We start from the raw sequence: 24,781 nt of genomic DNA on the forward strand, positions 1-24,781 counted from the left end.
GTGTAAAACATACAGGTTTGGATGTTCAGCCTTGGAGAAGCGATTTTGCTGGAGAAATTAATAGAGGGAGAAAACTGTCTCGGTGCATGAAGAAAATATGAGTGTAAGGAACGTGAGTAGAAGTGAATTTGTCTTCTGAGCTGTGCTTTTATGCTGTGGGAAGACAGAACATGTCAAACAGGAATGTGTTCTGGTCCATCTGGCCCCACAGGTTAACAAGGAAGAACATTTTCCTGAGACCGTTTCTCCCCGATGGATGAGATAATCTAATAAGCCTTTTATTCCTTGTACAACAGCTCAATAGTCACAGTTTTGGCAGCAGTTAATTTTGCAGCAGAACATTTGCTGTAGCCATAGAGTTGGCGGGTTACAAAAGGATGTTTTTTGACACTGAAAGGCAGATACTTTGACATGGAAACATGAACTTAAGAGAAGCTGCTTAATGTGTTTTCAATGTCAAAGCCAACTCTGCTCTTGCTTGGACTCACTTTCACTTGAATGTAGATGTTTCTTAGACTGTGAATTGGTGCATTGTCACTGGAAAAGAGACTAACTTGATTTTTAAAGACCTTAGTGCCTTTGTGAAATGTTCCAGTGAAGAAGGACACTTGTCTGATGCAGCACCAGGACATGTTGCATTTGAAGATGTTACTGAGATTAGAGCCATCGCCAGGCAAAGTGGAATGAAATGGTGAATTTGGAGCAAAAGAGAAGTGCACTAGAAGTGTTCATTGTCAGAATGGTGATCTCTGTTTTCTCTTTCACTTCTTCCAGACTACCGGGAGGAAAAAAATGCTTCAGAACCATTGCACGCTGCTCAGGATGATGGGAACTGGACGCTACTTGAATGTCCTCCTGGTTTCCAGTGGTGTCATTTGACTAATTTGTGCTCATCACCAAACGACTGCTGCAACGCAACCGAGTGTGCCAACAGTTCTCTTGCCAGCAGCCCTGCCCCTCTTTCCGTTCAGCTCAACGAAAGCCAGCTCAGCTATGAACTCATCAAGGAATTTCTGTTTACGATACCGGCTGGCCCTTCTTCCCAGTATCTGGTCAGTTTTTACTGGTTGCTGTAACCAGCGGGGGCAGTTTTCTCCTGAGTGCTTTGGGTAAATAAAGAATTGTTCCCAGTGTGCTGATGGAGATACTGGTCCATCCACATGAAATGACTTGCCCAGTGTCCCACATGCCACCGTATCTTTCCTGCTCTAAGCCATGAACTCCTTGTTGTGGTAGCACAGTTAGTGTCCTGGGTTATTCCCATTGCACTTATGTGGTGGAGACAGAGCATAAAGCTGGCTTCCATGTTAGCACATTGGATTTGGAGTGGCCAAGAGGGTAGAGGGGTGAAATGTCTCCCCAGGCTGTGTTTGGATCAGCTTTTCTGTTGGTTCCCACTAGGCAGTAAATCAGACTGTCTCACCCAGGCAAGAGTTCGGTGCTGAGTACTCGTAAGTTGAGGCATTAATCCAAAAACGTCTCCTCTCTCTGCAGGTCCCATTCGGAAAAGAAAACATCTACGTCAAGGCCAAGGACATCTTCAGTATCCAGCACAACGCAGGCGTGGGCTTACTCCTCCAGTGCCAGCCAAGTGCCACGTCCCCTTACAGAACCAAAGTCTTCAGCACAAACTCTTCCGAGTGGGCACTTGGCCTGTCCGACAGTGTCATTGGTGCCACCTGGATAAATGACACCGTTTGCTCTCTCCGAGTTCGCTATGCCAAGGAGCAGCTGGTCCCGGTGATCAGCCCTGACAATGCAGGGCTGGACCATCCAGGCCACTATACGGTCCAAGCCAACGTGGACAACGGGGTCTTCAGCACCAATCTGTCCTGTAGTTTCCAGGTGGCTTCCAGAGTTTCAGGCCTGCGTGTCATCTACCCCGCTCCTCAGGGCGGCAGGGTCTATCTGCCAACCAACCACACCACCCTGGTCGTCAAGCTCTCCTCGGGGGTGAACGCCACAGCGAGCTGGCTGGAGGACAACCACTCCTTCCCCTTCCAAGGGTCGTGCCCAGCGGCGGTCACACCACTGGTGGCCGACTGTGCCAGGGAGACCAATGACACCTGGTTTGCCGCGGTCAGCCTGAGCGGTCTCAGGGAGGGGGCAAGCACCCACGTCCTTGTTGTGGAGAACGCCGTGAGCTCCCAGAACATCACCATCACAGTGAAAGTGGAGGAGCCCATCCGCGGGCTGCGGGCCACCCCTGACCCTGAGAGCAGAGTCCTGCTAAACACACGAGTGGTGAGTGATCGCTGCTGCTTTTCATCCATTGGCAGCCTGTTTGGCCTTGACCGCTAACGGGGCAGGTTTGGCTCACGAGGGCTGGGTCTTGGCTCTGCACTGGGCAGGGGTGGCACCGCTTGCTGCTGAGCGCTGGCTCCCAGGCCATGCAGGCGCAGGCCTGCAGCAGGAAGCACTGCTGCTCTCCAGCGGGAAGGCAGCCCAGCTGTATGTCACTTTAATTCCCTCAGAGGTAAGGCAGCACCTCCTGCAAGCACAGTACTGGCTTTCCAGTTCTACGGAAAAGTGCAGGAATTCTGAAACGCCACTATTTACCTTCTTTTGACTTGGCAAGGCGGTTGGGTTTGCTCTACTAAATCCTTACATCAGCTGGCTGAAGCTGTAAAAATGTTTCACCCATCCCTCCAGGTTTTGGAGTTCCTGGCGTTTGCAGTCTCTTTTTCTCACATCCCCTGTCTCCAGAGCTCTAGCCAAGCCCTGGGAACCTGCTCAGTAACAGCCCCCCGATATCTGTGAAATGCTTTCTGGCTGCTTGCAGCAGAACCCTGTGCCTGCAGTGCCTGTTGGCTTTACCCTTCCTGGCTGCTCCGTCTGCTCGGGAGGCTCTGTAGGAGTGAGGAGGGAGCCTATGCCGGCCCGTGAGGTTGAACATTTTACCCTTTGGGTCAGGCACCATTGACAGACGAAGGTCAGAGACTCAGCTTGCAGGTGTAGCTAAAGCTGAGCTGTTTCTGCAAAGACACCGGGAGAAGTTTTAGCCAGCAAGAAAGACACCTGGTCACAAGGGCTGAGCGCTAGGATGTGGGAGCAGGCGGTGTGGGTGCTGCTCCCAGGTCTGTTCTCATTAATGGAGTCAGGGTTGCTGTTTCTCTACCAGCCATGAAGCCACGGGTAATCTTGCACCTCTGTGTCATGCTCTGAGAGCGCTCTCCTCAGGTGTGTGATGCCTCCCAGGTTGGCTCTGCTCCCTCTCTGGTTCAGCTGGAGATTTGGGAAGCGTTGTGCATGCTTTGCTCTTGCACTGGGGTAAAATGTCCTCCTGCCTTTCAGAGCTACGTCCCTGTGATGGAAGCGGGGTCAGATGTGACTTTCCGATGGACAGTCGATGATAAGCCATCTTTCACTTTTTACAATGTTGTCTTCAACGTTATCTACCAAAGCCCAGCTGTGTACAAGCTTTCGGTAAGCCAAGGCCTATCCCATGATACCATTTTAATCCTGGGTTTCCATTTCATCCCACAAACTAAGCAGGAAGAGCAGCAGGGAGAGGAGAAGGCAGAGTTGAGTTGAGGAGGTTTTCACTGCGCTCCTAACAAACTCCTTCGCTGTTTCTCACTGAGCTGCTTTTGCAAATGCAAATAGGAAGTTTCCTCCTGTGCTCCGTTTTTGAGCCGGCTTCTCTGTCTTCCTCGCCTTTTCTTTCTCCTTTTTCTGTGCTTTGTCTGTTCGTGGAGTGTCTGTACTTACTCCTCCCCAGCAGCAGCGAGGCAGGGAGCCCCACTGCTGGGTGCCGGCTGCTTCTTTAGCAGGTGGAAGGTGCAGATTCCGAAGGAGGCAGAGGCAGGATTTAAACACAGCTTTCACAGCTCTTCTGGTCTCTGTCCTCTTCTCTTTCTACTGGCACAGAACAGTAGGGTGTGCCATGACCCCGGAAGGACAGAGCAGAGAGTGTCCCACACTCCTGTTGTGGGACAGGAGTTCACCTCTGGCTAGAACATCTTTCCGTATCATGCCCTGCACAGTCCTGGTGTGGCTCCAAGCTGTCTGATCCATTTGCAGGGCAGCTACAAGAGACACCAGCCCTGGCCCATGCTGGCACCACACGTGGTGCAGTGCTGAGCTGAGTAACGCCAATTTGCTGGGTGACGCACTGTGCAGACCGGCCTGAGTTGCTGTTACCTATGGAGTGACAAGGTGGCAGTAGTCTGGGGTCCAGGAGGCTCAGCGTAGCACACCCACAGAAGCATAGACAAACTTCCTTTATCTGTTGGGGTGGGAGGTTTCTGTTCAGCTGGGTTTGAAGGATCCTCTGTCAGCAGCTCAGCTTTCCTGCAGATGAGGAGGTGCCAAGGTGCTTCATCTTTAGCTGCCATGTCAGTGTTACATGCCTAGATGATCTTGAGGATCCTCCTCCACTCCTGTTGTGTCTCTTCAGTCTCTTGTCCATCCATTCTCCATTTCCTTCCTCTGCCCAACTTTGCTCTCTTTCTGGGCTCGCTACACCCAGAATGCTGGAGGTTTTATGAGTCTCTCCCATCCCCACTCTCTGCTTGCAGCCACCCATGTGCCGCTGTCCCAAGGAAACTGGGTGGCTGATGCCCCTTTGGTGGCAGCAAGAGCCTGGGCTCAGCAGCTGGAGACAGCACGCGGGGCACATTGAAGCAGGCAAGAGGGTAACTGACAAGTTCAGGGCCAGAGGAGTCTCAGGATGAGAACCTCTTCTTGTCCTCTTACTGTAGAGGCAGTCCTTCCTTGGACTGACTTTCGTGGTAGAGGTGTGGTTGTTCCAGCAAGAGGTGGCTTTGCCAGGTAGGTGACCTTCCAGCCTATGCTGCCTTCCAGTGCTGTTTAGGCTGTTGCCCCTGCCTCCCTGTCCCACAGGCTACTCCTCTCTGACCTAACCTGCTCGCCCGCCCGGTGGGACGTCCTCAGCACAGGAAAGCCCCGCTCTCGGGAGAGGGCAGCACGGCAAGGTGATCCCAAATGCATTCTTTGTCCCACTGTCCTTCCCAGCTCACCGCCTCCAACCACATCAGTAACTTTACGGTCAATTACAATGTCACGGTGGAGATGATGAACAAGATGAAGAACCTCACTGTGTTGGGTGTCCTGCCGGTCCTCCCTCAGAACAGCACCGTGGAGCTTACAGCCAGGGTGCAGGTTGATTCAGCTGTGGATGCTTTGTTCCTGTGAGTTCTTTGCAAGTTGCCCAAACTTGGGATCTTACTGCGCGTAGCTTACCAGCCTTGCCTGCACGGTTTCTCTTCTGAGGGCCAGCTGATATCAGACGGCCTCTTTCTCAGCTGCTCTCTGGTTAATTTGAAATCACACAATCATTGAATGATTTGGGTTGGAAGGGACCTCAAAGCCCATCCAATTCCACCCCCCTGCCATGGGCAGGTACACCTCCCACTGGATCAGGTTGCCCAAAGCCTCATCCAACCTGGCCTGGAACACCTCCAGGGATGGGGCAGCAACGACTGCTCTGGGCAACCTGGGCCAGGGCCTCCTCACCCTCACAGCAAAATATTTCTAATCTTAGTCTTCCCCCCTCCAATTTAAAGCCATTCCGCCTCGTTCTATCACTCCATGACCTTGTATAAAGTCCCTCCCCAGCTTTCATGTAGCCTCCTTCAGATACTGGGAGGCCACTGTAAGGTCTCCCCAGAGTCTTCTGGGACCTGTAGTTGAGGCTGAAATGCTTTTCTTTTAAAGGATTGCAACGTTGCTTTACAATTGGGTTCCTCCTCTTCTTACCAGTGCTGTTCTCCTCCCACAGCGACAGTTCTGCAGGATTGGGCACAGCTACTGCTTTGATCCATGGCGTTACGCTTCCTGTGCTTTTTCTGGAAAGCCCAGCGCTGAGCCTGATGGCCCTTGGCCAGGCAAGGGCTCCCCTGGGGTTTCTCCTGTGGTGAAGCATAAAATGGTTTGCATGTTTCTCCAGGTGGGATTTTGGAGATGGTGTCCAGGAGACGTACCTGTTCAAACCGCCCTACAACAAATCTTTCCTTGTTCCTGATCCCAGCGTCCATGAGGTTGTGATTGAGCACAATGTTTCACACATCTATCAAGATGCAGGTACGCTCAGGACAGTTCTCTGGGGAAGAGGAGGTTCCAGCAGTTTTGTTGCAGGGCACCTTCCAATTTAAAAATGGCTTGGAAGTTACTACCTCATTCCTGGAAGTCTCCAGCCATTCCCATCCTCTGTAACTCCATTCCTAGGAGTTTGTCCATGCTGTAAGGAGCAGGTCCACCACATGGCCCCCTTTTGGGGCAGTCCCAGCAGACAGACAAGGGGCAGATGAGCTCCTGAGATGGGAGCGGAGTAGAGAGTGTTATCGCGGGCAGCGGGAAAAGGGGGCTGGTTTGTGAACACAAAGGAAATCTCTGTAGCTGTCAGCCTGGATTCTTACTCAGTGTTTTGTCTTTATCTGTGTGGCCTGGTTGCAATTCCTGCTTGTCCTGGACTGGAGGAGGGGAGCCCAGGGGCGTGCATGGCGCAGGAGCAGAGCGTCTCCCTGCAGTCCCCCCATCACTGCTGAACAAACGTCCTCACAAATGGTCTTTTTCTGCTCTTTTTCCTATGCAGGCGAATACACCCTAGAGGTTCTGGTCTCAAACCAGTTTGAGAACCTCACCCACTTGACCTCAGTGCACGTCCACAGTTACCTGATTGATGTGAAGGTGGAAGTAGAGGAGGATGTTTTAGTTGTGAGCCGTCCAGTCACTTTCATAGCCACTCCTCTGCCATCTCCTTACGGCGTTGTATACACCTGGGACTTCGGGGATGGGTCCTCCCTGTTGACAGGGACCCGGTCTACGGTGACATACAGCTACCCCCAAAGAGGGGTGTACAATGTCACCGTGACAGCGAACAACACCATAAGCAGCGTGGAGACAGTCGAGTGCTACCAAGTGTTTGAGGAGATAACTGGGCTCTGTGTTTCTGCAGATGAGGCGGCAGAGCTGAGAGCATCTGTCACCCTCAATGCTTCCGTGCAGACAGGGGACAGCATCACCTGGATATTCGACATGGGGGACGGAACGGTGCTGAGGAGCCAGGTGCCAGTGGTAGAACACGTGTACACCAAGGACATCAACTGCACTGTGAACGTGACAGCTGTGAATCCCGTGAACTCTGTCTCCCAGACTGTGCCCATTCGGATATTTGTCCTGGAAGTACTCAAAATTGAGCCTACTACTTGCATCCTCGAGCACCCAGATGTGCAGCTCACTGCATACGTGACGGGGAATCCTGATGAATACGTCTTTGATTGGACTTTCGGAGATGGCTCGTCCAATGTCACCATCAAAGGGGACCCTATGGTGAGGCACAACTTCACCCAGAGTGGGACATTCCCCCTCTCCCTCACTCTCTCAAGCAGGTTTAACAAAGCTCACTATTTCACCAGCGTCTGTGTGGAGCCGGAGATCCTCAATGTCACCCTTCTCCCTGCCAAGCAGTTTGTGAGGCTTGGTGACGAGAGCAGCTTCCAGGTCAGTGCAGTGCCACTCTACCAGTACCGCTACCGCTGGGATTTCGGCAACAATGACTCCATGAGATCGAGTGGGACTGAAGTGACCTACACCTACAGGAACACTGGGGTCTTCCTGGTCACGGTGACCGTCTCCAACAATGTCTCTTTCAACAACGACACAGCGTTTGTGGAAGTGCAGGAACCAGTTGGGGTAGCGAAGATTGAATCGAATGGGACGAGTGTTTTGGAGCTGAACCAGATCTACCTGTTCTCTGCCAGCATGAATGGAACCAAAGTGAGTTACTGGTGGGACTTTGGAGATGGCACTACCCAGCCTGGGCAAACTGCGACCCACTCCTACAACACCACGGGCCGTTACACCATTAGTGTGATGGGCCGCAATGATGTGAGCTTTAACGAGACTGTCATCAACATCACGGTGAAACAACGGCTCCATGGGCTTACCATCAACGCCAGCCGAACAGTGGTGCCGTTAAATGGTTCGGTGAGTTTTGTAGCCACGCTTCTTGCTGGCAGTGCCACCCGCTACTCATGGATCCTCTGTGACCGGTGCACTCCTATCCAAGGCTCTTCTACAATTTCCTACACTTTCCGGTCCGTGGGCACGTTCAATGTCATTGTCACAGCAGAGAACCAGATCAGCTCATTGCAGGACAGCATCTACGTCTACGTCCTGGAGCAGATTGAGGGCCTGCAGGTGGCCAGCAGTGACCTGGTGGAGGACATGTATTTCCCAACTAACAAAACGCTCCATTTACAGGCAATGGTGAGAGAGGGGACAAACATCTCTTACAGCTGGGTAACCCAAAGGGATGGCCACACTGTGCAGACCTTTGCTGGGAAAACCTTCTCCTTGAGCATCCTAGAAGCCGGAAACTACACTGTCTATCTGAAAGCCACTAATATGTTGGGCTTTGCAACTGCTAACAGGACTCTGGAGTTCATTGAAAGCATCGGTCTCCTAAAGCCCTATGCCTTCCCCAACCCAGTTGCTATTAATGCCTCTGTTAACATAAGCACAACCCTAACCAGTGGTACTGGTGTTACCTATGTGTGGTACCTAGAAGATGGTTTCTCTCCTGTTACCTCTGAACCCTTCATTATACACTCTTTCCCAAGCCCTGGAATGACAGAAGTCATCATTGGAGCAGAAAACAAGCTGGATTCAACCAATGTGTCGATTTATATCTGTGTAGAGGAGGTCATCGAGGGGCTGAGTATAGGGACTGCGGAACTGGACTGTAGGTACGTCTCATCAGGCTCCACGGTGGTCTTTGAGGGGGAGCTGCAGAAAGGGACTGAAGTGACATGGCTGTGGGAGGTGCCAAATGGCACGTTGGCTGGCCAGTCCGTGGCCGTCACATTCCCCACAGCGGGGTTTTATACCGTCTATCTGAATGCGTCGAATGACATCAGCTGGGCTCTGGCCAGCAGGAACATCTCGGTGCTGGACAGGATTCAAGGTCTAGAAGTTCTTGCAAGCAAGAAAGTGGTGGAGCCGGGGCAACAGGTCACCTTTGTGATCAGGATGTTGTCGGGTACCTCTGTGAGTTACTTGGTGAGCATAAGCGGCGACTACTCCGTGGTGCTCAACGGGTCCAAGTACACGCACGAGTTTACTAAGAGTGGTGATTACCTGGTGACCGTCACCGTGCAGAACCAAATCAGCATCGCACATGCCCAGGTGCTCATCTCTGTCCTGGAGGCCATCCACGATGTCCGGCTCCTGAATTGTTGTGAGGAAGGCATGGCCACAGGCACGGAGAAGAGCTTTGGTGCCCAGGTGGGAAGTGGCTCCCGTGTGTCATTCTCCTGGCAGTTCTCCCTGTGGAAAGAGCAAGGTCGATCCATGGTCACTATGGCAGGAGAGAGTGTTTCCTATACTCCAGAAGCTGCAGGGCTGCTTGAGATTCACCTCAGTGCCTTCAATGACTTGGGAGGTGTCAACATCACCAGAACCATCCAGGTCCAAGACCCGATAGTCCAAGTCTCCCTCACAGCCTCCAATGCCTTTGTCAACAGGACAGCGCTGTTTGAAGCAGCGGTGGTGCCCAGTAGCAGGAGCGTTGAGTTCTTGTGGACTTTTGGGGATGGCTCTTCCACTCAAATGACCAGAGTTGCTGTGGCAAACTATTCTTACTCAAGCCCTGGGGATTACCTGGTGGAGGTTAATGCCACCAATCTCATCAGCTTCTTCATAGCCCACATCACTATCACTGTCAGAGTCCTGGAGTGTGAGGAGCCAGAGGTGGAGCTGGCCTTGCCCCCTCAAGTGGTGATGAAGCGGTCCCAGAGGAACTACTTAGAGGCACAGATTGACCTCCGAGGATGCATCAAGTACCAGACAGAGCACCTGTGGGAGATCTACCGAGCACCCAGCTGCATGAACTTGGATGACTCCAGCAGGATCCGTCTGCCGAATGTTGATGTGAATAGGCCCCAGCTTGTCATACCAAAGCTTGCCCTGGAAGTTGGGAACTATTGCTTCATCTTCATTGTCTCCTTTGGAGATACCCCACTGTCCAAAAGCATCTTTGCCAATGTAACTGTAATACCAAGCAAACTGGTTCCGATCATTGATGGGGGATCGTACCGTGTATGGTCCAACACTCAGGACTTAATCTTGGATGGGGGGAAGTCTTATGACCCCAACTTGGATGATGGTGAACAGACGCCGTTGTTATACGATTGGTCTTGCACATTCTCCTCCAAGGTAAGAACAGTTTTGCACAGCCGGAGAGGGGGATCAAAGCTCCACTACAAATGTATCTGAGTTGAAATGGGGTTGAAGGGAGCTTTTGTGAGCATCTTTAACAAAGCTGCTGTAGAGGGAGCCTTGAAAAGCTGCTTTGCAGCTTTGGTGAAGCTGCTTCCATAACTTGAAGGAATTACAGAGCTGTCAATTGCAGCCCACGGGGCTCCGCAGGACTGAGGGCTCCGGTCCCTCTCCCATTAACAATGAAATGTTTCTTAATTCCAGCAAGGGCTAAAGTTAGATCTTGGAGAAGCCCAGTGACCACAAGTCATGGTCACAGCAGGTCACTGTCCTCACATGGAATGATTGACCCTACAGTGATAGAAGGGTGAGGCAGAGTTGCCATTCACATTCTCATGGGAGAGCCACCTCCGGAGCAGTTTTTGATTGAATGTGGCCTTCTTTAGCTTGTAAAAAGTAATAATTTTCACTCTTTGCCCCAAAACAGAAAGACAGGGAGCATGTGGGCATTAGACTGTTGAGTTTAATGTGAGCTTTTTGCGTTTGGCAATGTTTATAAACTATTTAATGAAGACTTAATTGCCACAAAATAAGAATATGAAGCTCAGATGAAATACAGGAGCATTCCAAGTACTACTTACAGACTTGAAGAGTAGAATAATGTGCAGTATTGCCAGCCCCCATAGTGGCATTGCTCAGGAGGATCTGTATCAGTGGCTTTGTGTGGACCTGAATGTTTTGGCTGTGGACTAACCCGACGTGCACCCATACCAAGGAGGGTTTGAAAGTTCTTTTCTCCTTGCAAGCAGAGCTCGGCTGCAGGGTGCTCTCTGAATTTCAGTGCCAAGGAAGGAATTGTCACAATTTCCAAAGCTGTATTAGAAGCAGATGTGGAGTATACGTTCGACCTCACCGTCAGGAAGGAGGGGATGAGTCCCGAGGCGACAAACCAAACCGTACGTACCACAGACAATGCTCGCTTTCTGTCCTGGCGTGTCGGTTCCTGGGTGCAGACCAGCTGGGCTCCCCGGCCCTTCTCGTAAGGAGGCTTCTAGCCGGGAGTGCTGCAGGCTCAAGACCGTGCCTGGCCACAGGTGACTGCCCAGGCTGTGCCCCTGGACAATCCAAGAGCCGGTGCTGGTCCAGCCACTCCCTACCTGCACCAGCCGGCATAGGAACACAGGGGAAGCAGATTTCAGGGCATTGCTGGGGCTCCGTAACTGATCCCATCCAGTTTGTTGGCAGAAACAAACACTGTTTTTTTATAGAATCATAGAATGGTTTGGGTTGGAAGGGACCTTAAAGCCCATCCAGTTCCAACCCCTTGCCATGGGCAGGGACACCTCCCACTGGATCAGGGGCAAAGGAGCCTGTGGTCAGTAGCTCTTCCACCATCGTGTGCACTCCTGGGCTCTTCGCATGTCACAGCACTAGGTTCTTCTCTGGTTTTTGCCCAGGGAGAGCTTCCTAAGGGCTGGTGCTTAATTCTTCTGTCAGTAGTTCTGCTCTTCTCTGTTTCTGAATGTTTTTAAGGGAGGGCTTGTTAAAGTGCCTGTTTTTTTATGTTGAATTAGCCCAACGCCGAATCCATCTGCAGCCCAACAGCAGTTATGGTTTCTGTCAGGAGCATTCATCACAGTGCGTTTGGCAATTAGAGATGTAGTTAGTCGGAAAGTGGAAACTCTTGCAGCCTGGGTTTTAAAGCAAAGCTGGAGGATAAAAAGAGAAAAAAAAATGGAATTGATAGTCTTTCAAGGACATTCCGTACTATCTGGTTTCTATGCCTGAGCGCAAAACAAGGATTCCAGTGTCGCAGAGAGTTTGCAAATGCTGTAGGAATGAATGAAGCTTCGAAGTGCTCCGGCTTAGAGCTGGGGAGTGTTTATCCGCTTTTAAAAGTCTGCCACATTAAACAATGTCTTCATTACTGTCTGTCTTTGAATTCAGATTATTCTTTGTGCCAGGGCAGAGGGGTCTGTTGGAGGCTGGACGGCTCTGTTTCTTGGGGGGGGGGAGGGTTAAAGGAATTTAGACATAATACGGGGGTCAGAGCTCAATCACTGTTGTGTCTGAGCCACTGGTGCTTCTAGAGCTCTCCTCTCCTCGCGTGCTTTGCCAGGGAGGTGTGGCAGACGTTTTAAGATATCCAGCTTAGATTCCAGCTAAAAGCCTGGAACAATGTGCCACTCCCTGGGAAAGGTGGTCCTTCCAGTGCACAGGGCGAAATGCCTTTGATGCACAGCAGGAGATGTGTTTTCTGGCTATTTTTGTCATCATTCCTGTCTCTGAGAGTCATGGAGGGTGTTGGAAATGGTGAGGGCTCTGCATAGGCTGTGCGCTCAGGAATCCGAGGGTTGGGTGCTGGAACATGGCATGTGGTTCTAGTCCAGGGATGACGGGGACAGCGGGACCGTGGCAGCACGTCCTCAGGAAACCCAGGCTCCCTGGTGCGTCCTGAGCCCTTTATTGCTCTGGGCTGTAAACGCTTCCTGTTATCTGAGCCAAGGACAGGGTCCCGCAGCCCCACATTCCCATGTCCACGACCAATCTCTGGGACCCAACTGACTCCATGGCAGGGCCAGGAGTTTGACCCACATTAACCAGATGGGAGCTGCAGTTGCTTCCCGGGGCAGGTGCTCACCAGATGGTTGGTCTGTGCTGTTGTGGAGGCTTTCCTCTTCATGGTTAGCCCGCTCCTCTTTTCCAAACCCTTACATGGATCCTATTTTTGTAGGGCTAACGGCTGCACTGAGGTGGTCAGTTGACATCATCCCTCCCGACAGCACAAGCAGGATGTGCTGAGAATTGAGCACAGGGCACCAGAGGGATATTTTGAAAGTGATTTATGTTGTTAAACACTAAATAAACAAATCCAGAATTACCTGAGTTGGCCCAGCTTAGTGCTGGGTGGCTTCTGAAAATCAGTGATAGGAGAACTTGCCCTGGCTGGTGTAAGAGAAGTGATGAAGCCTAAGTCGGACCTGAAATCCTTTGGGAATACCTTTCTGCTGTGCCCTTGGCACAGGCTGAGCTAGTGTAGAGCAGTTCCCCCTTGCAGCACCAGGTGCTGGGATCTCTGCATACCTGCTAAATGTCTGTATTTTTGTCTCAGATCCTCTGACAGAGGCTTTTGTGTTCCTAGGTGTTCATCAAGAGAGGAGGAGTCCCTATTGTGTCCCTGGAGTGCATCTCTTGCAAGGCTCAGTCTGTCTATGAAGTGAGCAAAAGCTCCTACGTCTACCTGGAGGGCACCTGCCAGAACTGTCACAACGACTCCAAGCTTGGGGTAAGGTTCATCAGTAGTGCCAGTCTTTGCTTCACCTTTGGTGGACTTCAGGGAGGAGGAGGAAATCAGAGAGGACTGGGTGGAAGGAGCTGAGGGAGGACTCAAGTCCTGGACCTCAACTGCTACAGGGACAAGAAGGGGAAATGGTCTCTGACCATGAATGCAGTGCAGGCTGGATCTGGCTGAGGGCATGAAGAAGGCTGGCTGGTTTTGGTCCCTTTGTCGCAGTGGCTGGAACTGGTTGCAGGGCTGACTTGCAGAGTCACGAGTTTCAAACAGTTTTCTGTATTTCTGTTTGAAATACAGAGCTTGCCTGGAGGGGCTCAGGGCTCCTGTGTGCCGTGTCGTGTCACGGCAGCATGGAGGAGGCCAGCAGAGCCTGTGAAGGATGTTCCCCATCCCCTGTAAGCACTGGACACCCCTGTGAGTCTCCACCTACTGGGTCATTTTCACGCCAAGCCTATGAGCGAGCAGCTCTTTTCAAGCAAAAGCCACTTCTTGTCCTATAAGAGGTCTCGGAAGTGTTTTCTTCTCCCTGTTAATTGGCATTTTGCCCATTATCCTGGTGGCTCAGACATTGTTCAGTCTATTCTGATTCTTCAAGTCCCTCGTGCCCACCTGTAATTACGGATTCCACCTCGCAGCATCTCTGTGACCTGTGGATGAAGCAGGTCTCAGGAGTGGAAGTCTATGGGAGGTCCAGTCCATATTGATCCCAGCATGTACTTATATTACAGACATTTTCCGTCTGGCTACGTCCCTGTTCCTCGTGTTATCGCAATTGTACATTTGTGCTATTAACAGTAATCATCCGGGACACGTTCAGCTTGAACATAAAACATGGTAACCCGTGGAGACTCCAACAGTGCTTAATTCACTTCCTGTGTTTTGTATTCTGTATTATGAAATATTCTGTCGGAGGGTGATGTAATCCCAGAGACTAAAGCAGATCTCACAGTGGAAATATTCCCACCAGACATTTTGGGAAGGTTCCAGTTCTTGTTGCTGTAGCACACAAGACGAAAGCTGAATTATCAACTGCAAATTTGGCAGACGCTCCCACTGGAAATCTGTTACTTTTTATAAAAGGCTCGATCTGAAAACATTTTAAGGACATAACTTTGGATTTAAACAGACCCTCTCCTGTCTTTCCTCTCTTCATCTCTACAGAGATGGGCAGCACACAGCTTTAAAAACAAGTCTCTTGTCCTGGATAAGAAAACCACCTCCACTGGCGACACGGGGATGAACCTGGTCCTGAGGCAAGGGACGCTGAAGGACGGCGAGGGGTACACTTTTACCCTTCACATCACAGACCTGACCACGGGCGAGGAGGGATTCGCCTCCATCGATCTGCTCCCCAACCAGCCACCCGTGGGAGGGTCCTGCCACCTCTCTCCCAGAGGACCCCTCAGGGCCCTGATGGCCAAGGTGCACTTTGAGTGTGCAGGTGAGAGTGTACAGACAGTGGCGCTGGGTTCCTGCAACCCTCCCTGCTCCTCAGGGGCTGAGGTTCCTCACAAATGCTGTGTTGTCGGCTGCGCTTCTTCCCACAGAGGTTTTCTTTTCCCCGAGCTCCTAACCCAGGACACTGGTGGCCAGGGCTGAGTTCAGAAGTGGATCACTCCATTTCTGATCCCTAGAGCTTGGACCGTGAGCAGTGTTGGGTGCCCAGATTATGGAGCTCTCAAACTCATGGTAGCAGACAGTCCTAATGTGTGTCGTTGAACAGCGATATCCAGGCCAGGACAGTATTTACAGGAAAAAGAAGATAGATGCCCAAAACTGAGTCACATAAATGTGGGAAGAGTCAAAAGACAAAGCAGTGTGGCCTCCTCTGCCATGTGGGATGGATGTTCCTGTCGGTAGTTACCTTCTCAACCAGCTATAGAGACAGCAACAACGAGTCTAGCTTTGGGAAAGTGTCCTGGCTGACGTCCTGTAGCCTTGGGCCAAGAAATAAGTGCCTCTGAAAACCATATTTCCCCACACGATTAGTGTTGGATATTAATGCTGTCTGTGCACGAATGCTGGGAAGCCACGCTGTGGAGGAGGTGGTGAATCCTGCTGGGTCTTGCGGGGCTGGTCCTGAAGCCCAGGTTCAGCTGTGGGAGGAGCAGAAGTGTGGTTGGCCTGGTATGGTTCTCACTTTGTTACATTTTGAGCTACCCAGGATAATTATGAAACCAGAGCCTCTTTGGAGTGGTGGGAATTTTAGCTCTTGGTGATTGTTTTCAAGCTGAAGTGCAAGAAGCAGGATACAGACCCTCTGGTCGATGTCCAGTGCAGCAACCCTGGCAGAGCCAGCACCTTCACTGGTGTTCACTGGCAACTGCACAGGAATTTCCCAGCTGTGCAGCTCCCTCAGGACTCCCCATAATTCCTGGAAGCTCCAAGGAAACCTTTGTGCAGGTTTTATCCTAGACCAGTCATTCTCAGTGCGTTGAGCTGCCTGAGAGCTGAGCCTCTGTCTAACGTCGGGCTTTGCAGGGCTCGTACAGCAGCTGTGGCCTCGGCTCAGTGCTGTTCCAGAAAGGTTATTCCATATTTATTTTGCTCGTGAACTCTTCGCAAATCCCTTTAAACATTGCAGGACCCACATACTTCAGCAGAAACCCCTGTATGTCAGGAAAATGCAGAGGGTCAGGGCTTTACACTGCAGACCCTGAAGATGTCCCTCCAGCCTGGTGGAGTCGTCAGTCTGTCCTCACTGTGGAGACAACCTGTCCCTCCGCCAGTGCCAAGTGACCACTGCATGGGGACAGCAGAAAGGGGAGAGACTGTGCTGAAGGCGGGGAGGGAAGAGGCAGCTCTGGTGGATGGGCTGGGTGTCGGGATGGTGGCTGCAGCCTCATCAGACCGCCTTGATGGGTTTGTTTTGCAGGCTGGCGCGACACAGAGGACGCGGAGGGCCCGCTGGTGTACATCCTTCTGGTGTCTCGCCTCCGGGCAGGGCACTACCATGAGTTCTGCGTCTACAAGGGCAGCCGTGCCGAGCACAGCGCCTTCCTGCCCCCAGGTTTTCACGAGAGCGGCTTCCTGGTGTCCGTGGCAGTCCTCGTTCAGGACCCGCTGGGAGCAACTGTGGTGGCCGTTAACTGGTGAGGACTACTGCTCGCAGGCTGGGCTCGCGCAGCAGCAACAGTGTCCAGCCTGCATTGGACTTGATGACCTTAGAGGTCTTTTCCAACCTTAATGGTTCTGTGATTCTATAAATTGCTGTCTTATGGATTGGCCGTTGGGTCCATGTTCTCAGGGGCTTGGCAGATCCTGGGTGAAATGTTTGCCTCCTGGAAGAGGCTGTTGGCAGGAAGGCGAGGGGAGGCTCAGCACAAGTGCAGTACAGAGAATTCCACTTGTTGTGGATCATCACTCAAGGGGAAGTCTTTCCCATAAGTTACTGCTTTCCTGACCACCTCCTTAATTCTCTGGTATGCCCTTGCTTTGAAGGCATGATACCACTTTCTCCAAGCATCTCTGTGCTCTACCACCTTCTCTGCATCAGGAGCCCTTGAAGGAGAGCTGGCAGCACCAAGCTCTGGTGCTGCAGGTGGGCTGGCGCCCCACTGCTGAGAGCCAGGGAGGTCTCCTGTAGCCAAAGTGGAGAGCACAGGCATTTGAACAGGGTGGAAGGGATTGCAGCTCGAGTCTCAGCAGGGGCAGTTCCCTGAAAGCCCAGTTATCCCTGATAGCCCAGTTGTCCCTGATTCTGCAAACACCATGTGGTTTCCAGTGGGCTCTGTGCAGGTGACCAGTGCCCATGGGTCTTTGGGCAGCATCCTGAGCTGGTCTCTGCTTTCTGATCAGCTGTAGGAGTGCTCCGTCTCAGAGCCGACGTCAGCTCCCCACGCTGTACATGTGGTCCCGGGCTCACGGGCTGGAGGTCATAGTCCTGCAGTGCCTGCGGGGGAGTATCTGCATCCCAGCTGTTCCTGACATCCCAGGGAATGAGGCCAAAAGCAGTTTAGCTCCTCTCACCCTTTTTTTTAATGCTCTTTCTGCTCCATTAAACTAAACCTGGATTTTCTCCTCTGGGTTCCATGCACCTATATGTGTCCTCCACCAGCAGCTTCACAGAGCTGTACCAGTGAGGAATCGGACCTCAGGTCCGAGTGCTCCTACTGCAAACTGGGCACCAGGGCAGGCATGGATAAATGCTGGCATTGTTGTTTAACTGCCTGCTTCCCCCCCTCACCTTCCTTCCCAGCTAAGGGGCAGATTCTGCCCACTTCCCCCTGCCCTGTTTAGTCTGCACGTAACCCAAACGCTTCTCTCCCTCTGCAGCTCCATGGAGATCGGCTTACCCGAGGGCTTCCCCAGCCTCTCCCACTGGCTCTACAATCAAACTGACACCGTGCTCCAGGGCTTAGTGAAACAAGGGGACCCTCAGCAGGTCATCGAGTACTCTCTGGCCCTCATCACCATCTTAAATGAGGTAAAACAGCATGCTCTGCCTGGGAGGTGCCTCCAGAAGGCCTTGTAATTGCCTCTGATGTTCTTTGGCCAGGTTCTGTACAGCCATGTAGGGAAATGACTAATGCTACAGTTTTTCATGTAAATCAGTGTTTGAGCATGCTGGGAGCTGGGAGCTGTTTTCAGGCATCGAAAAGAGTAACAAGCTCCAGGCACACAATGACCAGAGAAAGCAGAGTGGCTGCAACATAAAACAGATCCTGGAGAAGGCAGTGGTCTGGGTGTCGCCCATGCAGCCTGCTTGTTGTCCTCATACTCAGATAGTTTCTCCTCTTTACTGCCAACCTCAAGCCTAAACCCTGAATTTAGAAACAGAAGTCTTAGCTCAGATTCCCCCACCTCGTCCGTGCTTCCCCTGAGCCACCCCGCCCCATCTCAGCAGGGCTGGAAACTCCCTGGAGCCACTCAGTTGATGCTGTGGGTGCTGTGGAGACCTCCTTGGCCTGACTGCTGAGCCAGTGCAGCTAGAAAGGTTTTCTGCCTGCATACAAGGCTCTTAAACCACAGTGCAGGAGCATTATCCTCCTGGCAGCATTCACTTTCACAGGGCCAAGTCCCTCCACGTGCATTTACAGGCAGGGCAGGAATTTCAGTCTCTACTCGTGCTTTCCTTCCCAGTAAGAGCACCCTGCATGTCTGGAAGCCAGGCAGGGGTGATCCCATGCGCACAGTGCCTGTGCATGGCTGGATAAGGGCTGCGTGCTGCTGTACTGCTTAGCTGTCAAGTGCAAGGCTGTTGGGATAATTGCTTGGAGAAAACAAGTGAAATTGAGGACGTTCTGGTGAAAAAACATCTCATTAGGTCACCTTCTGGGAGAAAGCAGAGGTTGGGAGGTACTGAGTGCAGGGACAAAGTGACTTCAGCCCAGCTCATCATGCTCTGAAACAAGCTGATACATTTCCTCACTCTACCTGATTTTATGCCTCCCAGTACGAGCGGTCCATGCTTCTGGAACCTGAGACTGGGAATGAATTTGAGCTCCGGACCTGGACTCGCAACAACATCACAGAAACCCTGAACTCGCTGAACGTGAACACAGTTGATGATATCCAGCAGATCTCAGCTGCCTTGGCGCAGTGCACGGTATGTTCCCCGTCACCACCTCCAGCCTCCTGCTCTTCCAGGTGCAGCTCAGATGCTCCTCCAGCCCTGTACTGCTTCCTTATCGCTCTCTCTCTCTCCGCAACACCCATGCCATGCAGGGAGGTCAGATATTGCTTGTTGACATCATTAGGGTTCTGTAGTGGTGTCCTAAGTGTTGTCAGCCCTGCCCCTCGCTGTGCTGGTGATCTAGCAGGCATGGATAAGATGAAAGGGGCTCAGGGAAAGCCGGGGAGGGACTTTTTACAAGGGCCTGAAGTGATTGGACGACAAGGAACGGCTTTCATTTGGAAGGGGGAAGATTTACATTAGACATTAGGAAGAAATTCTTCACGATGAAGGGGGAAGGCCCTGGTTGCCCAGAGCAGTGGTGCTGCCCCATCCCTGAAGGTGTTCAAGGCCAGGTTGGATGGGGCTTTGAGCCCATGATCCAGTGGGAGGTGTTCCTGCCCATGGCAGTGGGGTGGAACTGAACGGGCTTTAAGGTCCCTTCCAACCCAAACCATTCCATCATTCTGTGAAGGCTGGATCCATCAGGAGTAACACAATTAGAGCCGGACCTACCTTGAGCCAGGTCACAGCGCCAAGGACTGAGGTTCCTTCCAGCCCTTTTCCTACCCTACAGGATTAGAAACACTGCTCTGCTTTGATGCTCACTGGAAGCGCTGTGTTCCCCAGCCAGCTCGCAGTTTCAGCTCCCTGGTGCTGCTGCCTGGTGGATTTAGGAGTGGCTTTATGTGTTTTGTCAGATGGGCAAAGGGAAGAGAGCCCGGTTATATAATGTGCTCAGGATTTGGTGGTCAGCCAGTCTGCTCCAGCATGCTCTTCCTCCCTGCCCTCCCAAATCTTTGCTTTCGGGGCTGGAGTCGGGTACCGTGGCGTTGGCTGTGTGTTGCCTCCCCAGCCAGGTCAGCTCCCTCGCTCAGCAGGAAGAGGCTCTCACTGAAACGATAGGCAGAGCTCTGCATCCCACCCACAGAGACCCTGTTCCGCTACTCCTTTCTCTGCTTCAAAGTCCGTAAATCTCAAAAATCCCTTCTTTCTGTTCATCGTTGTCCAGGGATTTGGGGTTCAGCACATCCCGTTCTGATGCTGGGTTGGTTTGTTTCTCTCCCCCACACGCCTTGATCTCACTGTGGAAGCTCAAGTCTAGAAGTAGGATTTTTGTTCCACAGGAAGAGCTGACGTTTCAGGATTAGTTTGTGCTCTGGATTGGAATTAAAAGCTTAGAAAAACAGTAATCTAGAATTTCCCAAGTGATTGAGATCCGCATGGAGCTCACACATTTCCTTCCTGTAGAAGTGCTGGTCAGTGCTGGTACTTCTTTGATTTTACCTGCAGGGGAGAGGAAGAATTAGAATGAATTTCTCCTGGGGGGAAAATGTGAGTCTCAGTCTTCTTAGCAGATGCCCCTTCCCAAGCAGTAGCTCCTTAGGGAGGTTCTTCCCCATAACTCTTTTTCTTCCTCACCTTCGTGATGCCTGAACATGCCTTGTGGACTCGGAGTTACCCAGGTTCTCTTACAGCTTTCAAATGAAAGCAGAAAAGGGGAAGTTCTCGAGCTGCAGATGCTGTTTTTATTCTTCACCGAAACATATGGTGAATCACGTCTGAATCCTATGATGACTAAAAGAAAAAAAAAAAGATAAATAAGAGCTAGGAATGGGGTTGTGGTAACAGCTTCCATGTGTTGCCTCTGTCCCTCCCATCCAGCCTTTGAGAGTGCGGGGAGCTGCAGGCCAGGGCTAGAACAGAATGTTTCTTGGACACATCTTGGAGCAGAGGGAGGGACATCCATCATGCCTGAGTGGCAGGATCCCTCCCACAGCTTTCAGGAGTGTTTGGACACTGAAACAGATTCACTTAGGGCTAAAATTTGCTTCCATTGAAGACAGGAGAGTAGATTGAGAGATCCTATCCAGCTGCTTCTGGTGGGTTTCTGAAGGAGTAGTGTGTGGCCCCAAAGGGTGCTCGTGAGATGCAGCAGCAGGAGACATGCTTGGTCCTTACAAGTCAACTCCAGGGAACATGAATATGCTGCCCTTTCTTGCTCTTTCCGACCCTACTGTGTCCTCCATCAAACTCCCAGCACTCCTGCCCATACACTGGCAGATTGTAATGTCAGGAAAGGTTGATGGAAGAGCCTGGGAGACACCAACAACTTCTTGGCATCTCTCAGCGTGAGCAGAGCAGCCATGGTCTCCACAGTCACTTCCCTGGTGGGGCTGGGACAAGCAGGGGTGGCTTTCAGAGTGCTAGTGGTGGTTGAACAAAAGTGCTCAGGTTCCTGCAGGACTGAGTGAGCTCAACTTGCCTACTGCTGCCTTCACCTTTTCCTGGGTTGTCCTGCTGAATCAAACGGTGCTTCCCGTTGCAGGTTGTGAGCAAGGAGCTGGTTTGCAAGTCCTGCCTGACAAGGACATTGAACAAGCTGGAGACCATGATGACCATTCTTCAAGGGGAGATGACCCAGGGCACTGTAACACCCACTGGCATCGCCGACAACATCCTCAACATCACAGGTCAGTCTTATTCCTGCAGGAACGGCTGGTGTCTCACCAGGCACTGCTGAGGGTGCAGGTCTCCCTGTGCTTGGTGCTGGGCAGAAGTAGACTGAGAGAAATTTTGTCCCGTACCATCAGGGCTTTGGCCTTCACAAGCTGTTAGGAAAATTTCCTCAAACATTTGGAGTGTGGCATCCCAGCACTTCCTTCTCTCTGCACTTTCCCAGGGCTGTCCTGGCTCTGGCGGCTGTCTCTGCGGACACTGGAATACAACAGTTGTTCATAAACTCACTAATGCTGCAGAGAATTGGCTTTTTAGTAGACAATGAGTAATGGCGATGGCTTCCAGCTGCTCGCCTTCCTGGTTGCAAGCTGAGGATGGTGCCCAACTTTACAGGGGCAGCCATGCAAAAATTCCCACCTGGTTATCCTGGGAGGAAGCAGAGACACCTTCTTTGCACTTCTTGTTCTGTATTTCTGAGTGTTACCATGCACAAACCTAGTGACATGTTTGCTTTATCCATTCCTTCCCATTTTCCTGTTCTAAGTCACTTTCATGGGAGGAAAATAAAGCCTGTTGTGATTAAGTGTTCACCACCGAATTGTGCGGATCAGCCAAGATCCTGCAGGAATTGCTGACAGCTCTATTTTTAGCTGTGAGCTACTGAGCACTTCAGTGTGGAAGGTCATATGCACAGTGTAGAGTTACAGTGAGGAAAGGCTTTCTGGTTGTTATGAGGAGATGTTGGGTGTTATCTAGACTGCAGCCATTTCCTAGACTGTTCATTACCTCCACAGTTTGCACCTTTGTTTCTCTCCTGCAGGTGACCTCATTCACCTTGTCAATACGGTTTCCCAAGAATCTAAGCCCCAGGAGCTGCTCACTGATTCCCAGAATTTGCTGCTAGCTCCCAAAGCCTATAACCTGTCTTCTAACCTGATGCGCATCCTCATGAAGTCCCGAGTGCTGAATGAAGAACCCCTTGAGCTGGTGGGAGGAGAAATTAAGGCCACAGGCAAGCGGTCTGATCCCTTTAACTTGCTGTGCTATGAAAACACGCCAAACTGCCAGTTCTCCATCCCCCAGGCATTCAATACCACCCTTTCCAACCTGACGGATGTCATTCAAGTCATGTTCCAAGTGGACTCCAATCCTTTCCCTTTTGGTTACATCAGCAACTACACCGTGTCCACAAAGGTGGCCTCCATGGAGTTTCAGACACACAACGGGGTGCAGATCCCCATTGGGAGCCTGGACTCCGAGAAAGCCATCACCGTGATGGTGTCAAACAACACAGACGCTGACAATCTCTCTGCTGGTACTGAAGTCATCGAGGCAAGAACATCTGTGAATCTGATCGTGACTATGGAGAGCAACAACAGAGAAGCAGGACTGCACTTCCAGCTCACTTACAGAGTCCTGAACGGTAGTGCAGTCGATCCTGGTCTTTGCTGTTTCTTCCTGTGGGAGAGGAGGGCTGGGAGTTGTTGCGAAGGACATCTGGGTCAAAGAATACGTGGTGTGGGAGGGAGTGTCAGGTGTAGCCAGCAAGTTCCACACTGCGTGGTTGAGGTTCTGGCTCTCGTGGGTGTTATCCAGTGCCTTCTATAATCCTTGCTTGTGGATTCTGGCACTGAGGAGCCTTTTGCTTTTCCAGCCCTTCTGTTGAGCCACATCAGCACTGCAGGGAGTTTGTCCTGTCCCTCTTGGTCGGGTCCAGTGGCCTGCAGAGCCTCTTGCTCAGGGATCCTCTGAACTGCACTCAGAGTGTGCAGTCTGGAAAAGCATCTTCTCGTGACATTCCTGGTACTCCTCCACGAACATCTACCGGCAGCAGGTTGTACTCGAGCTCTCCTGCTATTTATAAAGCACTCTGTGTTTTGTCTCCTCCTCCCTGCAGATCGCTACATTGCGAGTGAGCCTGAGCCCTTCATCATGGCTTATCTCCATCACGAACCAGAGCCCAACGAGCACAACTGCACCGCCTCTAAGAAAATCAGCCTGGACGCCCTAGCTGGAAGTGACCACAAGCTCTACACCTTCTTCACCTCACCCAGGTATGAGAGGCCTCCTTTGTGATCCCTGCCACCCCCAGGCTGTCCTGTGGGTGGATGTGAGGGATGCTCAGGACGTCGGCATGGCTTATGCCAGGCTGCAGGGCTGTTCCAGCTGGCCATGGCACTCCCCTCCATGCTGCCATTCCTAACACCCCAGCACTGGCACCTCTTCTACCCTGGCACTGCCTTCTTCCCAGACATCGGCTGCAGGTGCAAAAGCAGCTCAGTGCTCTGTGATTTGCCTTTCTGATCCAGATGAGGGAGGATTCCCCTTTTAGACCTGTGAATCATGTTCCCTGCGAGTATCGTGACCCGCACTGAGGGCCTCTCCCGGTAATGTCTCCCCCAGCTGTCCTTCTCTCTGCTCCCTTGTCTGTCAGCTCCTATAGACTGTTTGCCTGCTGCTTGTCCGGACCTCCATCCTCTGTGCACCACCAGTCCCAGAGCTGTCTATCTTTACCAGCGCTCTTTCCCCAAAGACTGACGCTGACCTTTGCAGAGTGAGGGGTTGCTTCCTTCAGCTCAGGAAACCATTTCTGAGAGCAAATTGTCGCACGTGTTAGCCTGGCTCCTGAACCACAGTGCAGCCTTCACAAAAGCACCTCTGTCCCCAGAGCTCATCTTCCCAACATGTGACCGGAGGAGAACGCAGGTTCTCTCGGGGGCTCCCATCCACCCTCTTTGCCCGCTGCTCAGAGCGTGCCGGTGCTCGCTGAGCTCCGCTGTTGCGCCTTTGGGTTTTGTAGCGAAACACTCTTCTTTTGGTCAAAGCAGTTGTTCTTGTAGGTGCAGTTGCTGCCTCGCCCGAGAGTGCGTGTGTTCATGCCTTGTGCTGTTTATCAGCCATTCGTAGGCATTATCTGAGACGAAAAGATAGGCGGCTTGGGAATAGGTTGGGCGTGAGTGGAGCCACTGTTGTGTAAGCTGACACAACTTCCATGGCTTTTGGTAACAGGATTCTCAAAGAGGGATTAATCGTCCTAACAAGCATATCTCTTCCCAGCCAAGAATAATAGAGTTGCTATGGAGGTGTTGTTGGGTCAGTGGGACAGAGGGAGGGGTGGATGGGAGAGCTCTGCAAGGCTGCCAGCACGGAGAGGAGGATGGGCAACAAGGCGCTCCAGGTGCTGAAATAATACAGAGATAAGGGATCAAAGTGGTCTGTAGAATCCCAGA

At 51.8% G+C, this 24,781-nt stretch overlaps 1 protein-coding gene across 1 annotated transcript in view; it reads left to right on the forward strand.

Annotated features, from left to right (window-relative positions):
- PKD1 (polycystin 1, transient receptor potential channel interacting) overlaps positions 1-24,781 on the forward strand; it is a 91,793-nt gene that overhangs the window by 46,117 nt on the left and 20,895 nt on the right. The window contains exons 10-24 of the mRNA XM_054080711.1: positions 775-1,052; positions 1,495-2,244; positions 3,295-3,426; positions 4,978-5,153; positions 5,912-6,045; positions 6,557-10,179; positions 10,992-11,138; positions 13,325-13,468; positions 14,639-14,918; positions 16,353-16,569; positions 17,753-17,903; positions 18,873-19,025; positions 21,421-21,565; positions 22,372-22,974; positions 23,449-23,605. Coding sequence (XP_053936686.1) covers positions 775-1,052; positions 1,495-2,244; positions 3,295-3,426; positions 4,978-5,153; positions 5,912-6,045; positions 6,557-10,179; positions 10,992-11,138; positions 13,325-13,468; positions 14,639-14,918; positions 16,353-16,569; positions 17,753-17,903; positions 18,873-19,025; positions 21,421-21,565; positions 22,372-22,974; positions 23,449-23,605 — 7,090 coding nt within the window. The remainder of the gene's footprint in view (positions 1-774; positions 1,053-1,494; positions 2,245-3,294; positions 3,427-4,977; positions 5,154-5,911; positions 6,046-6,556; positions 10,180-10,991; positions 11,139-13,324; positions 13,469-14,638; positions 14,919-16,352; positions 16,570-17,752; positions 17,904-18,872; positions 19,026-21,420; positions 21,566-22,371; positions 22,975-23,448; positions 23,606-24,781) is intronic.

Source organism: Cuculus canorus, chromosome 15 (assembly GCF_017976375.1).
Source record: "Cuculus canorus isolate bCucCan1 chromosome 15, bCucCan1.pri, whole genome shotgun sequence".
NCBI classification, from domain to species: domain Eukaryota; kingdom Metazoa; phylum Chordata; class Aves; order Cuculiformes; family Cuculidae; genus Cuculus; species Cuculus canorus.